The sequence below is a fragment of the Trematomus bernacchii genome, unplaced genomic scaffold (assembly GCF_902827165.1).
Source record: "Trematomus bernacchii unplaced genomic scaffold, fTreBer1.1, whole genome shotgun sequence".
Taxonomy (NCBI): domain Eukaryota; kingdom Metazoa; phylum Chordata; class Actinopteri; order Perciformes; family Nototheniidae; genus Trematomus; species Trematomus bernacchii.
The window spans coordinates 260684-276930 of NW_022987612.1; the positions used below are offsets into that span (position 1 = coordinate 260684).

The window sequence follows — 16247 nt, forward strand, 5'->3', positions numbered from 1 at the left end:
ACTTTATTCTTTTTTTACTGCCATATAGTATTTCATAACTGTTTTTCATTTATTCTCTTTTTTTTAATAACTATAATGATCATATGAAGGTGTGCCGCGGAAATAATCTTTTGAATAATTTGTGACCAAACCGTTTGAGACCCACTGAGATAACTTAGACTAAAGTTATGTATCTAAACACTCAGAGAGTCCTTTAGCTCACCTGAGTCTCTCAGTCTGAGAGGACTCTCCTCCAGCTTGTTGTGGAACAAACAGCTCCTTATGTCCGTTAGTGCAGCTAGCTAACCAGATGCTAAGAACACGGTCCCTGCTGGCACCGGGCACCGGGCCCTCCCTCCCTCTCTCTCTCTCTCTCTATCACACTAAATGCGCTATTGCCACACACAAACAGAGCCGAGCTTGAATGACACAAGCACACGTTTATTTCCATGCAACTCTCTGATTGGTCTGGTGTCATGCCTCTGTTGCATTCACTGAACACGGGAAATTACAGTGCTGCCGTCCTCTCGTGTCATGATGAGGTTCACGTAAAGCACGGTTAATGTATTATATTATTGAGGGAGAATTGTCCGGGGCTACAGAAAAAACATTCGGGGCTAAAGCCCCGGATGCCCAGGCCAGGCGACGCCACTGGTTCTACTCTTCACTTACTTGTCAGCATAGGTCAACATTGATGTACAGAGCCGACAAAATACCTTGTTTATATTGGCATCATATAGAGAGGTGCAGTGACGCGTCGTAAAACCAGGAAGTAAGCTGCTGGTTCCCTCGACAAAAAAGCAATGGGATTTCTCCAGAGGGTTTTGGAAAATAGCTGGAAATAAGGTCTGTGGAAAACGAACCTGTTTGATAAATGCACGTTTTGTTCAGCCGGATAATCTCCACATGTCTACCCTACTTTTATAATTTTCTAATCATAAATCTAGATGTATGATTCGAAAATTATAAAAGGGTTTTAGGACGCGTCACTGCACCACTCTATAGAAGCCAACTCCATCGATCAAGCCAGTGTGGCTGAAACTTTCCCTCCCTCTTCTTCTCATACTCCCTGTCACTCTCCTTTAACTCCTCCGGTGACTTTTATTTGAAGATTGTTTTTTGCCCGGCGCTTGGCCGGTTACCGCTGGTATTAAAAACATTTTGGCGAATGGTTAGATGGTGCGAAAGTCTGTAGTGAACGAGCGCGCTCACGGGAGCCTGCTGGCGCTGCGATCCGCAGCAAACAGCTGTTTGATTTTCACCCAACAACGACAACCGCCTCACGAAACGCTATGTTGTAGCGTTAATAAACGAAACGATTTAACAAAATTGCTAGTCAAAATACCTATACCACAGGACCATTTATTTTTTAAAGCAATATTTTTAGTGGCCCGAGCGGGCAAGTGGAAAGTACGTTATGCTGGCCCGGGGTGTCTAAATAGTGCTCCCGGCCAGCGGGCCATTTATAATGTAGAGCCCTGATCACCACATTTTATTTAAGCTGTAATCAATGTCTCAGACTACTGGTTTACATGAAAAACGGCAGTGAATATTCTATGATGGTCATTTTTTAACAGGAACAACATAGGTGTAACAAAGTTGACTAAACCACTCAGAATTCATGATAGGGATGATCAGCAATAGTTTGTTCAAATGCCTACTGTGGGGGATATCATAAGGCCTTGAAGCAATCAAATGTAAAACACAATATTTAAGATTGATGTAAGGTGTAAATCGGTCATATTTGACACAAACACAAAATTGTACAACGTTGTACCTGAGGCTAAGGGTGGGACATCTCTAAGCGGTTGACTAATTCCAACAGAGCCAGCCAGCTAACCAATCAGAGCAGACTGGGCTCTGGTTTCTTTTTGAACATTTTTGAACATTAAAGCATGGAGGCATCTCAACAGTATAGGCACACGATACAAATATGAACCCACAAATGTACATAATAGGGCTCCTTTAAATCAAATGAAGTTATACTGTTAACAAGGAATTGTCACAATTTTGGTTTAGCATTTTATAATAATGAAAATCTAGCTATTATCAAAAGTAATATCTCAAATGTAATGGTAGCAGTTTGAATTCAAATGAAGTGATTAGTATGTTGTTTTACGGAATGACAATCAGCATGTTATTTATAATGTTGGTTTGATACAGCACTCCATCACTGACTAGATTAGAGTGAGGAATAGGTAGAATTTGCTCCACTGAGGTGAGTGAAGTGCAGATTACTGACAGTTTGATGGAGCACCCAAGTTGATGTTTAAAAGTGTTGAAGTGTGCATGCGTGTGAACGTGTATATGTGAATGAAACATTAGTGGGTGTGCTGTCTCTCCTGCTGTTCATTTCAATCGAATCTGAGTGATTGCGGATGAGGAAAGAAAATCTACATTTTTTAGGGTAAGTCTTGATTTTATTTTAAAAAGTTGTAATATAACAAGAATAAAGTCAGATGACAAAAGTCGTAACTCTGGGTTAAATACATTGGTATATATATATTCACAGATGAGACCAGAATGTAACGAGCTGAAGTCAACGCTTTTAAAATAAATACAACTGTTTCCGCAGATGTTCTACTGTTCCATCTGGTTTTCTCCAGACAGCTGTGACCAAACGAGGTCATGACTATGAAATAGGCACAGAATCTACCTGAAAACAATTCTGATCACGCATAAATCTAACCATTGTGTGTCTTTTTGTCCACACTAATTGAAACTAATTGAAAACAGTCCCAAACAGAACAAACGTGTGTGTAAGCTAAGGTTAGGTAAAGGAGACGTGAGACTGCATCCAAGCAAAGATTTTTTACTAATCAAAATAACTTGTAGCTTGTCAGTAAATGCTCAAACATACACGTGTACTCTTATCAACCTTTAAGCATAACATATGACTCGGAGAAATTAATTTTGACTATTTGAAATATCACACATTTTTCTCAAATAAAAATTGATTTTGCATTCCTACTTCCATATATTGTGGTTGTGTGCAAACAGCTGAAATATGTAAATCTGTGCATAATGCGTAACTGACCATTTTAATGGATTGAAGTAATTCATTGATTTATCAATTTAAAATACTAAAATGCACTATTACAAGTGACATGAAGAGCTATCCGTGACACTAATACATAATAATAACCTCCTTTCCTTTTGTATGACTGTAGCAACGGCAGAGGTGGCAAATATCTATTCACTTTCACCCATCGTCTGTCAGCTGTTTTGCATCAGAATTTAATAAAGTCTCTTTCCCTCTCAGTGGTTTGTGTTACTGTTCAGCAATTCTTTTGACATTAAACAGTCAGCAGATGGCTGCCACCCAAACCATTCAGGGTCTCTTGCTGATGATAGCTCTGTCTCCCTCGTACATTTCCACGTTGGAAACAAATGAAACGGAAAACAGTTTTGTTCGTTAGTGCTGGGATTAGCTGTGCTTAACAACAATGTTTTAAATGCTACCTAGCTTCCCCGTAATGGTATGTCTACAGTTGCAGCTTCAAAGATGGCCGACTTGGTGTTGCTGACTTCACATTTCCATTTCCTATAGTGTGTGTGTGTGTGTGTGTGTGTGTGTGTGTGTGTGTGTGTGTGTGTGTGTGTGTGTGTGTGTGTGTGTGTGTGTGTGTGTGTGTGTGTGTGTGTGTGTGTGTGTGTGTGTGTGTGTGTGTGTGTGTGTGTGTGTGTGTGTGTGTGTGTGTGTGTGTGTGTGTGTGTGTGTGTGTGTGTGTCCACTTACGGAGAACGAGAACCCCATGGCGGAGTGACTGAGCGCGGTTGGGCTCCACAGTGACGTTCAGCATGGTGGGATTTCCTCCAACGATGCAGACTCGGTTTTCTTGCTCCGCCTCCCGGAACATTCGAAGCAGCTGATTGGCTATGACCCCGTTCAGCGTAGATATGACCACCATGGGGATCACAAAAGACAGGAACGCGTTGACCTGTTGGGAGGAGGGGCAGAACACTTGTGAAGGTCAGGTAAACACATAGGCTCGTGTGTCAGTGGTTCCCAACATGGTGGGTTGGCCCATCACAATGATTTGGTCCAAGTTAGTCATTTAGCAATATTGTTTAGTTTAGTTTGTTTGTTTGTTGCATTATTAGGATACAAAGCACTAACAGGGAATACTGAAATTCTGTGCAAGAGAGAAATTAAGTCTTGAGAGTACCCCTTATTTGAACAAATACAGAACAATTATTATTACACACAAAACACATTTCAATACACACAAAACACAAAAGCAAACATAGGCAAGATCAAAACAAAATAAAAGAAAGCAAGAAGAAGAAAAAAGCTAGAATTAATAGATATTTACAACCAAGAAGGTAAAATAATATTTGGGACCAAAAGCTGGCAAGGAGGATTTCTGTGGCATAATCAGAGAAATAGATAATTGCGGACCTTAAAATTGTTTAAAATAACCAAAAAAACTAAGGTCAATGAAAATCTTTTTTAGCATTGTTTTATATGGGTCAAATCTAAGAAATCGTGAAATGTGCACTTGAGATATTGCCTGAATTATGTATTTGAACATAAAAATGTGTACCTTATCAATGGACAGTGATACTCTTCTGAATCACAAGTAATTTGGTAAGATTTGAAAAATATGTAGAAGCACAAATACAATTGTAGTAGGTGATAAAAGAAAAATAAGACTAAAGAGTTAAAGGGGACCTATCATGCAAAATGCACTTTTGTACGTCTTTTATACATGAATATGTGTCCCCGGTGTTCCAGGGAACTCACCAAGTGTCAGAAAACACAACCCTCTCTCTTTTCCTCCATACCCAAATCTCTAAAAAAGGGGCTGCAACGGATCTGATAAAAACTGATCCAGATTTGAACATTTCTCTGACGTCAGGACGGAAGAGCTGACCTATCAGGGGAATGAGAGGTTGCCGTGGCATGGTAACAGCATGGTAACACGACGCTCTTAACTCGGCCCCCTCCTTTGCAGGGGGGCGTGGTCAGCTGCAGCGCATGCAAAGACAGGGTGGAGGAGAGCAAAATAGAGCGAAATGAGGCATGGCTAAAATGCATGATCTGTTTGGTATTTTGAAAAAGAAAATGTATAAAATAGGGCTGTCAGTCGATTAAAATATTTAATCGCGATTAATCGCATGATTGTCCATAGTTAATCACGATTAATCGCAAATTAATCGCACATTTTTTATCTGTTCTAAATGTACCTTAGAGGGATATCTTTCAAGTTTTTAATACTCTTATCAACATATGAGTGGACAAATATGCTTTATATGTTTGTTTATTATCATTTGAACAATGACAAATATTCTCATGAATATTAAACACAACAACCTCTGAACATTACAAATATTCGCCTCAATTCAACCTGGAACCTCTCTCATACAATAATACTGTGTGTGTGTGTGTGTGTGTGTGTGTGTGTGTGTGTGTGTGTGTGTGTGTGTGTGTGTGTGTGTGTGTGTGTGTGTGTGTGTGTGTGTGTGTGTGTGTGTGTGTGTGTGTGTGTGTGTGTGTGTGTGTGTGTGTGTGTGTGTGTGTGTGTGTGTGTGAATGTGGAGACACTGTGATGGATCGTTGGAGCTATGTGCAGCTCAAGGCATATATGCTCGAACGGGAGCTGCCTGGACGCTGCAATCATGTTGCGCGCACTATCCGTGCTGAGTGTGCTGACTTTTCGTACAATGTCCCACTGTCTGGCTACCTGCATAAAGTCAAGTGCTCGGCGCAGTTGTCGGCGAAATGTCGCTCCTCTGTTTTCATTGAAACAGCTCCTTATATCCGTTAGCGCAGCTAGCTAGCACCAGATGCTAACAACAACAACAACACGTAAGGTGTGCCTCGCTCGCGCCACACATACACACACCCTCCCGGTCCTCCCGATGGCCAGTCCGGGCCTGCCGGTGAGCGTGGAAGTGTGGTCTGCCACAAGCGGGCGGCAGGAGCGGGGCTGTCAGCATCAGCTTGTAGATGGTATTTTAAACTCGATGCGCTCTGAAACTACGGGGCGGCCGAGGACAAAAAATACACTTGCGTTAATCGCGTTAATTTGTTTTTGCGCAAAAACTTGACACTTGACAGCCCTAATAAAAATATGTATGCAAATATACCTTATATAGGTATGGCCCTACAATATATTATTCAAATATAGCATGATAGGTCCACTTTAAATGAGAGAAAAGAGGGAGAAAGAATGAACCTTTTCTCCATATACTAAGCATCTTCCATACCCTTTCATCCAGTTTAATGTACATTTAATAATTCCCAATAATTTGTAATATGAGTATATGTTCCATTCATGTTCCATTCTTCATTTAGTTTGATTCTACATAAAAAGTCAGTCTTTTGTCAGTTAATGAAGTTAGTTGGAATGAAAATTGTCATATCAAAACAAAATATTGCAAATCTTTCTTGAAAGCAAATCCTGGAGAATCCATTAGACACAGTTGAGCAGACAGAGAGGGCAGAACAGGTGAAGTGTGTGACAGCATCATGAATCACTGACAAACAGAAAATCTTGACCACTTTTTTGCTTTTCAACCACTCTAATGCAGCTCTCCTTTGATAATTTTTGAAAACTCTACTCAATAACACTCAAAAACACTCGATGAAGTCGCAGTGCCAACCTTGATCCAAATTTTCTTTTAGAAAACAAAAAAGGGAGATTGAAGTGAGCAGTGGAAATTGTTGAGATATGAGAAATCTGTAATGACTGCTGGCTCCAGAGCAACTTTGTCACTGTGTGGAGTCACTATGAGAGGTTATATTCTGCTTTTTGGGGGTTTTCCCTTTCCTGTAGTGTGTTCTATAGGTTTTTGTGCATAAAGGCTAAAATCCCTGTGTTCCCTCCAGAGGGATTTTTCGGTCCGACAGTTTTCTGTGCGCAATTTCATGTAAAGTCAATGCAATGACGCGGCCACACTTCATTTGCGAGAGCTACATTTTTTCATCTTTATAAATAATGTTGTTGGTATCTACATGGAGAAGAGCCCACCTCCTCGCTGGCACGTCTAGTTTCAGTGACGCTAGTAAGCACAAATGATGCCACAGTCAGCGCGAGTACGTGAGGTGAACTTTCGGTTTGCGTCCGGTGTGATAACACCTTACACAACAGAGCCGGCCAGCTAACCAATCAGAGCAGACTGTGCTCTGGTTTCAGACAGAGGGTGAAAAGAGGTGCTGCAGCACAGGCAGTATGAGAAAAATAAAGAGCTTTTTGAACATTAAAGCATGGAGACATGTTCCAGTAGAGGCACTGAATACAAATATGAACCTTAAAATCAGGTTAATAGGGTCCCTTTAAGAGAGAAAACATGAATGGATGTGTGAGATGTTAATTAGTGCGAATGCTGTTTACAGCATTCCACTATAGTTCTTCGAATCTTTATTCTTCCCCTTATTAGTGCGAATGCTGTGCCACAGCATTCCACTATAGTACTTCAATTTCTTTATTCTTCCCCTTAATATTATTATTATTTCACCAATATTTTGGCTCTCCATAACTTCAGCTTACTTTCAGCTACAGAAACCATTCAAATATCAAACTATTCAGCCTGTTCAGGAATCGATGGGAAACCTTCAACTTTTTAAAAATATGTTATACTTTTTGAAATATTCAGCTTTTTAAACTCTTTTTTTTAACATTGAAGTCAATGGGAGATGCCTTCAAATCCTCTTTTCCTACACTTTGCGCCAAATGCTTCTCCTTCCACATAATTTCAGCTAGAGACTTCATTCCAACTTTCAAATGATCACAACACCTTCAGCTATAAAACTTGTTATTCAGATTCTTCATATCTTTTACACTTCTTGATATATTTAACTTAGTTTGGAGCTTGGTAAAGAGGCTTTCTTCAGATTTTAACATTAGTGTGGATGGAGCAGCTCGTTAAGTCTAGAGTGCTTTGATCTCAAAACAGAGTGGAAGAGTGCTTGAAATTCTCCCAAAAAAAATGTTTTAAACCTGCCATAATTCCCAAACCCTACACTCCTCAGACATAATTTTTCATGAGAAACGTAGGAAAACATCTCGTAGCTTGAAAAATGACAAATAATTAAGCAAAATAATTAAACAAAATGCCTCTTGAGGGCATGAAGTGACAAAAACGTTCAACATGTCTCCATTAAAGCCCATTGTAATTTCAGGCAGATATTTCCTCACAGCAGCAGCCGCACACCTTTCTTAAACTGCCAAAAAAGCCACATTATTAACCCGAAAGTAAACAAAAATTACACTTCAGATACTCAACTACCTTGACATGCTTCACGTTTTGAAATTTCACAGATATCTGTTATCGTTCTTCCACAAAACGTTCACATGTAAGAGGTTCATCTCTCATTCAGAACAATGAAGCCTTTGATCTATACATAGCTCGTTAGCTCAACTGTCAACACCTGTGTTATGGAACGCGATGATGTCATCACTCCAACTGACAGCAGTCAGTTCTAACTGACTGTCATTTCATACTCACACACACACTCTCTCTCTCTCACTCTCTCTCTCTCTCACACACTCTCTCTCTCACACACACTCTCTCTCTTTTATATTTTATTATTATATATCATTATATAGAGTCGTTATTCATTTGTTTTAAAGCTCAATAAATAACAAAGAAGACCTTTGACCGGCACTTTTATAATTTTGTCCGGAAGATTTCAACTTTAACACACGTTGACCGGCGAAAAACTCTGCCCGGTTCCCTCGGCCCCCACCGCGGAGAATAAACAGAAGTGCAGCCATGACAACCATTCTTCTTCGCTGCTTTTGTGGAGGAAGTTGCTGCTTTTGTGGAGGAAGTTACAGCGCCACGTACAGGCTCGGCATATGTACTGCAGCTTTTCCAGCGGTTGGATCTAAATGGAGCTGTCTCGTGTGGGAAGACACTATCCGGTGTATATTGCGTGTGGACGGAAGCTTTTTGGCGATTGCGTTAGCGTTAATCCTATGCGTTTTGCCGTATGCGTTCCCGTGGGGCCGGGGCCACAGACAGACAGACAGACAGACAGACAGACGTAAACAGGTATTTTGATAATGTCATCACCATGGTAACCTTTGATCTCTGGGCTTACACACACAGGTGTTTGTAAACATTCCTTCACTACTACTTACATGTAATATCTTTATTTAACTCCTTCAGCCTAATTCCAGCTGCAGGAACCATTCAAATATCAAACTTTTCAGCACATGATGGGAAACTTTCAACTTTTTCAAAATATGTTATACTTTTTAAAATATTCAGCTTTTTAAAGTCTTTTTTTTAACATGGAAGTCATTGCAATGCATTTGAGCTGTAACAATTTGATTCAAATCATTTATCTTTTCTGCATTTCTCTGCTAAGTTCAGCAACACACTGACTTGGTCTCTGTAGCTAAAAGCAGCTACCATTCAGCTAATAACATATTCAGCTTTTTCTGCATTTTCAGCTAAATTCAGCCACAAATGTTCACAGTTTACAGCATTCGCACGCATTTTCTGCAGGAAATGCATTTTCTAGTTTGTATAGATACTTGCTTAATCAATGTAACATACATATTTTTTTCTTGGCTCTTCCCAACAGCTTTCCCTCTCCACTTTCTACTTGCATGCACACACAGAGATCCAGTACTGTTGTTTTTACAAGGGATAATCAAGGATGAAAAATGTTAATAGCTTTAATGAACAGGCTGGCTGACTTCTGACGGCCCCCTGCCTCCTCCACATTGTTCACTGATTTAAGAAGACAGGGAGAGCAGGAGAAAAGCAGCAAGGCTCCACATTGAGACATAACCTCTGTGTTTGTGGAAAGAAAAGTAAGATAATCTGCCAAAAAAACTGCCAAAGCTTAAGTCGATAATTGGGACTGAAGACGAGGAAAGCGAGACAAGATTGATTTGAGGTGAGAGTTGTAAAACGAAAAATGTTAACTTTGATAGGGTTTAAAGTTTTGACATTTTCATGCATACAGAAGAAAAATAAGGAGAAATGTTATAAAGAATGTTCCAGGTCTAAATCGAGACTTTAATGTCAACTGATCTATAACTCTTATCGTGTGTTGAGAACCAATTTGTCTGAATCCCCTCCTTGTCACTAGAGATTTACGACTAACTGTTGCATCACTTGTTTCTTTTGTGGCATGTGACTGAAAGTAGCTGGCAGCTCCCCGACCTGATAAGAAATCCAATATATTTTAAATTAAAGGACATTTTGTTTTTCTCTTTCGCAGCTTGACTTTTAAAAAGGTAAACAGAAACCCGACCAGCTATGTTTGAAGATTTGTAGGAGCCGAGCATTGCACGCTGGGAGCAATGTTTGTGGAGTTAAAGGTGTGTCAACATGTATATATGTATTCATCTTTTGCAGGGATATAACATAAAGTAGACTGAATTTAGTTCTGGAAGAAATGCACAACGCAGGCCAAACATGCTGAAAAATGTGTCAAAAAATCTTTAATCAACAAGAAAACAAGGGCGATGCCAGCACTTTTGTTCAACATTGAGTTTGTAACCCTAAGGCCATCAATAACACAATTCTTCATATCATTTAGGACATGTTATGCTCATTTCAGGTTCATATTAGCATTTTGAGTCTCTACTGGGACATGTCTTCATGCTTTAAGGTTCAAAAAGCTCTGTATTTTTCTCATACTGCCTGTGCTGCAACACCTCTTTTCACCCTCTGTCTGAAACCAGAGCCCAGTCTGCTCTGATTGGTTAGCTGGCCAGCTCTGTTGTGATTGGTCAAGCACTTAGCCCACCCCTTAGCCTATCACATACAATGTGTTGGAGCACTAGCAATAGAAGTGTGAGTGTTACATAGTGATGCCGACTCTCTGGACACTTTCAAACAACAACTCAAACACCATCTGTTCACTCAGGCCTTCGGCCCCAGCTAAAATGCAGTACCCAGCAACCTGTCTTTCAACCACGGGTCCGTGTCTCGGGTCGGTGTTGAGTTAGGCTATAATTCATGTGTCATTGTTCGGCTTCAACGAGCTGAAGGTTCGCTCCCTAAGAGCAACTCCACTCTTTAATTCTACGCTATCAATAACACGTCTTCTCCATCCCTGTATAATTCTAAGGTAAGAAACCCAGTACATCTCATTTCATTATACTTCATTTCTTTTGGGGATTTCATCGGATCGGTTCTCCCCTCCCGAATGATACTCCTGCACAACGGGGCCTAATCGTCAAAACTCCATTACTCCATTTGTGTATTCCTGGCAATAAATATGTATTCTTACATCAAAAGCGTCTCTCCTGATTGAAATGAAGCTCAGCGCAAGTTCAACCAGGAAGACCGTCTTTACTAATTAATTTACTATTTCTATGTTACTACTCTCTCTCCACTCAATAAGTGATCGGGGGCGTCATTCCCCAGCTTAACCAATCACTTTGCTCTATTCTCACAAGCCTATCATAGCGCTCTGCTAAACCTTTTAAATCTGCTCTCCCCCTCCGACAGCTGTCATTTCAGGTGACTCGACGCAACCCTCCTCCACCCCTTTTCACCTCCTGCCCCTCTGAATCCAGGGTCAAGCTAAGCCACTCCTCTTCAGACCGACCCCAACTATCCATTCACCACCACCAGTGTCTAGACCCCGGGGGATTTAATCGGATCGGTTCTCCCCTCCCGAATGATACTCCCGCACAACGGGGCCTAATCGACAAAACTCCATTACATTCATTTGTGTATTCCTGGCAATAAATATGTATTCTTACATCAAAACCGTCTCTCCTGATTGAATTATTATTACTTCTAATTCTTGTGAAAGTAAAATCAGTGATCGTCCAAATAATGAGATTTTTTTTGGACAAGAGCATATTAACCAACCGACCAGAATGTGTGAGCCCTAATGGAAATCCAATATAGATTTTTAAACATTTGACAAAAAAAGTAAGGCCCTCGGGGGACAAAGTCTATGGCAATCCAACGAGTACTTTGAATTATGTCATTCTGAACCAAAGACGTGGACCTGATAGACTGTATGCTTGGGCGCATTGCCAAAAAACAAACTGTAAATGAGTTAATTAAAAAGTTATTATTGTATTTCCCCAGGCAACATGAATATGTCCTAAACATAAAAAACTGTTGGATTTGCTGAGGTCCTTGGCACACTCACAGACTCACTCCCATGGTCCCTCAACACCAGGGCATCCTCATCGGGACAGGGCAGGGGCTTTACTTCCTGAGGCGCCTCAAGAGTTATGGTATGGGAATCAGGTTCCTGTGGATCTTTTACCGATCTACTTTAGAGAGCACAAGACTGTACAAAAACTGAAAAGGACTGTCAATAAAGCAGCTACATTTTCATTCAGCATTCATTCTAACATTGTTAGTATCCAATGACGTCTTCCATCATTAAACCTAATCACGTCCCCAAGCAACCTCATCCATGTGAATTTGTTTGTGTATCTCATGTTAAGGTTATTTGTATTGTTTATACCCCTCTTCATTTAATTTGCTGAGATGAAAAACACTGCTACTGTACAGCTTGGATTTCCTTTTAGAAAGGCCACAAAAAAATAGGGTTAATATATCTGATATTTTTTTGTATTGTTTTAACCTCAGGCGTTCGTAAAGTTTATGTACAGTAATGTGACTTTTGGATAGACATTGCTCTATATCAAATTGATTATTTGACGATTACTTTTTGTCAAATGAAATAAAAACACATCAATGTTTAGTAATGTTTTGATATTTATTCATACTTATATATGCGTAACATCCTTTTATATCTACGGTCCGTCACATTTCCCTGAAGGGAATCCTGAGTAACAGACTCTTGGAAAACTAACAATGGATAAATCCAAAAAAAGGAAAGTCACGTAGGAAATAGAGTTTATTTCTGCAGCTATAGATTACTTTTCTTTAACTGCAAATAATGCTGGCTCACCTGTATGCTTTATATGTATTGAGAAATTAAATAACCACCAAAAAACGAAATCTGGAAAGGCATTTCCAGAACAACCACACAGCATTTGCTTCTTCTTATTGAAATAATGTAAGGTAAAAATGGCAATTGACTTTCAGCAGTTATCTTTACAACTATAACTATACATAAAACTGTATAAGCAGTGTTATCAAATACAATTTGCTACTCCAGAAAAAAATGAATTTGGTGGCACAGGGGGCAAAATGCACTGAAAGGCAAGTTTATTTTTACACAACACAACACAAGGCAATTCAAAGTGCTCTACAAAACAGAAAGACATTAAAAGCATTTAGAAATATTGCAGCGGAAACACATTAAATGGCATTTAAAAACAGTCTTTAAAAAGCAAAGAGAATAAAATAAACATAAAATAGGCTAATATATAAAATACATGAATATAAGTTACAGTGCAGTGAAACTGAGAAACGTTGACTTTAATTAGATGTATTATGTCAACAAATTCCACATAACTGTATTAGGTTTAACTTAATATTATTTCACATAATACATTTCATTAAAGTCGTTGTGAAGTCAACTTGGAAAATCCTCACAGGAGATCAAAGGGTTAAAAAGTCGGGCTGATTGACAGAGTGGCAGCTGTCTGAAATCATTCCCTAATTGCTAATCAGCGTCGCTGCACCTTTAAAAGCACCGAACCTGAAAGAAGGGCGGTAATCAAAGCTGGAGAGGGACTAACTAAAAAGCGTGCGTCCAGCAGCAGCAACGTCGCGCAGAAGAAACATCAAAGAAGCAGCACTGGTGCAGCCATAAAAAGCTGGAGAGGCGGCCGGTGAGAGACGAACTGTGTGTTTATTTAAGAGTCATACAACTTGCCGTTCGTGGCGCACGTTAGTAATGACACTGAACTAGAACGTACGTTCTAACGTACGTTCTAGCGTACGTTCTAACGTACGTTCTAGTTCAGTGTCATTTGTTTGTTTGATGTCCTCAAGCCAAAGCAACATGATTGTTGAGTTAAAAACGAATGTGATTTGTTTATTGAGATATGTAGATTGATAAAAACGGTTTGTATGCAGCTAAAAATTCAGTCAATTATATTTGCATTTTTAATGAGACTGCATTAGTTAAAAACTGTTTAAAAACATAATTCATAAAAATACACTAAGAAAGTAAAAACAATATTCACAAGTGTTAAATATGTAAAGCATATTTTTGCATTTATTATTTCATGTGCATTGTATTTACAGTAATTATTTTTATTTAAGGTTTTTCACCTTACAACCTTACTACCTACATATGCTGTACTGCAACAACAAAAACTAAAGTAAAGAAGAACTAAAAAGAAAACAAAGTTGTGGTCATTGTACGAGTGAAACCCAGTTAAAACCTCCTATGGACTGTACCATCCCTTTCAAGCGGGGAAACTGCAAATATACCCAAGGGTTTGACAGTCATCATTTCCGTTTTTTTTGTGTACCTTGTGCATGCCTTATTTATTGTAAAGTCTGTGAGATGTCTCATTCAACTGTTAGCTGGCCCACACTTCACGTACTCCACAGCCCTACACACATGCACTGGCAAAAACAACATTTGCTCCACCGCCCCTTTTAGATGTGTTTTGATCACTGTGCTTCACACCTTTGGATGTGTTCTTTGCAGCTTTCTGCTTCCATCAGTTTACCAGCTCTCACAGGAGACGGAGGATCGGTGTTAACAGTCTCTTGTGCCTGCGAGCTGTCAGTATGGATAAAACAGCATTAACATTTATCACCTAGAGTTACTCTTAAATGGTCTCTGAATACTTTTGAAGACACAAGGCTAGAGCCATCCCCAGCAGTGAGGAAGCTTATGAACGATCAAATGATAACAAATGATTTCAGTTCAAGTATTAAATAAAAGCAAAATAGGAATATCTTTGGGATTCATATAAATACAGATTTAACCACAATGTGAAGAAAGACAGTGATTTTTCAGGAATATGTCTTGTGCACAATTTTGTTAAATGTCACAACAAAAAATCAATTGAACCCATGAAAAAGTCAGATAGTTTTAGACACACCATAGATAGATATTATAATGAAAAAAACCTCTAGATGGAGTTAAATGTGCACAAAACACGTATGGTGTCAGCAAAGAAATTGTATATTTGTGGTGTAGCTTCCATGTGGTCACAGTACTTCCAACTTCTCACTTGCAGAAACCTTACAACTCCACAGCGAAACTCATAATAAGCTAACATTAGCCACACGAATAAACGCTTTCACACCAAGTACTTTGCCGTACTTAGTGCCCAGCACTTAGTGCCCGGCACTTAGTACCCCCATGGAACTAAGTACAGATCGCGTTCACACCGGAAAAGTTCCCTGAGGGAACAACTTCACGGCGTATACTGCCACCCGGAGTCCCCGGCCGGAAGTCCCCGGAGTTGGGGACTGGCTTCAGTAGAAGCTGCTGGGACTCCCAGCAGCTTCTACTGAAGCCTTCCGAGTAAATCGCCAGAACGCCGACACCTCATCACTCCACCTCTCCCATGTTCTTGTTTGTGTTGCCATAAGTTATTCTCTCTCCGTTGGTGCGCGGGGCTAATGCTAATGCTAATAATGCTAATGCCAGCAAATACAATGGCGGCTTCACAAAACCTTTCAGAGTTTTACGGGGCGTGGTTTGCAATTCGCCCAGCCAATCGAAATTGCTACTTTTTTTCTCCCCAGGATAGTACCACCTCTCTAGCAGGCACTAAAAATGGGGGTAAAAGTTCTCGGAACTAAGTACTCTTTTTGGTGTGAACGCAAGATTCCAGGCACTATCGGAACTAAACGGGAAAAGTACGGGTAAAAGTACTCTGAGCTAGTTTTTATAGCAAAGGGTCGGATTATTTATGCAATACTTTGGTTTTATATTTGGCTACATTTAAAAAGAAAAATATATATACCCTATTTTGGCTTTGTCACCAAATGTTAAAGTTCAAATAATAAGGCTAAAGTTTTTTAGCCTAAGGCTGCAGCATAACAAATGTGTAAAACTAATTATCTGTTTAACTCTCGTTGATATGTCATCGTTTGTTAGTGGTGTCAGTATCTAACAAAATGTTCCTTATAATGTGAATCTACTGTAGACTCATCAGTTTCCATAGACCTGTGTCATGCATATCTTACATTTGTGCATAAAACATTTGATTGGAAATAATTTATGTTGTTGAATGGAGAATTTGCGCCATTTTCTGCATATCACCATTAAACAACTGCTTACAATCACTTTGCAGATTTTCTTGAAAGTTGGATAAAATTAAACACATCCTTTCAACCCTTTATCCTTCTCTCTCTACATCCCAATGTCCATCTGTTCCACCCTCATCCCTCCCTCTCTGCATCCTTTGGAGCCTCATCAATCCCTTTGACTCGTCATCACTACA

The 16247-nt window shown here is 39.7% G+C and overlaps 1 protein-coding gene across 1 annotated transcript in view; it reads right to left on the minus strand.

Moving 5' to 3' along the window:
* LOC117483691 (neurotensin receptor type 1-like) overlaps nt 1–16247 on the minus strand; it is a 62072-nt gene that overhangs the window by 32416 nt on the left and 13409 nt on the right. Inside the window, 1 exon segment of the mRNA XM_034132049.1 lies at nt 3719–3920. Coding sequence (XP_033987940.1) covers nt 3719–3920 — 202 coding nt within the window.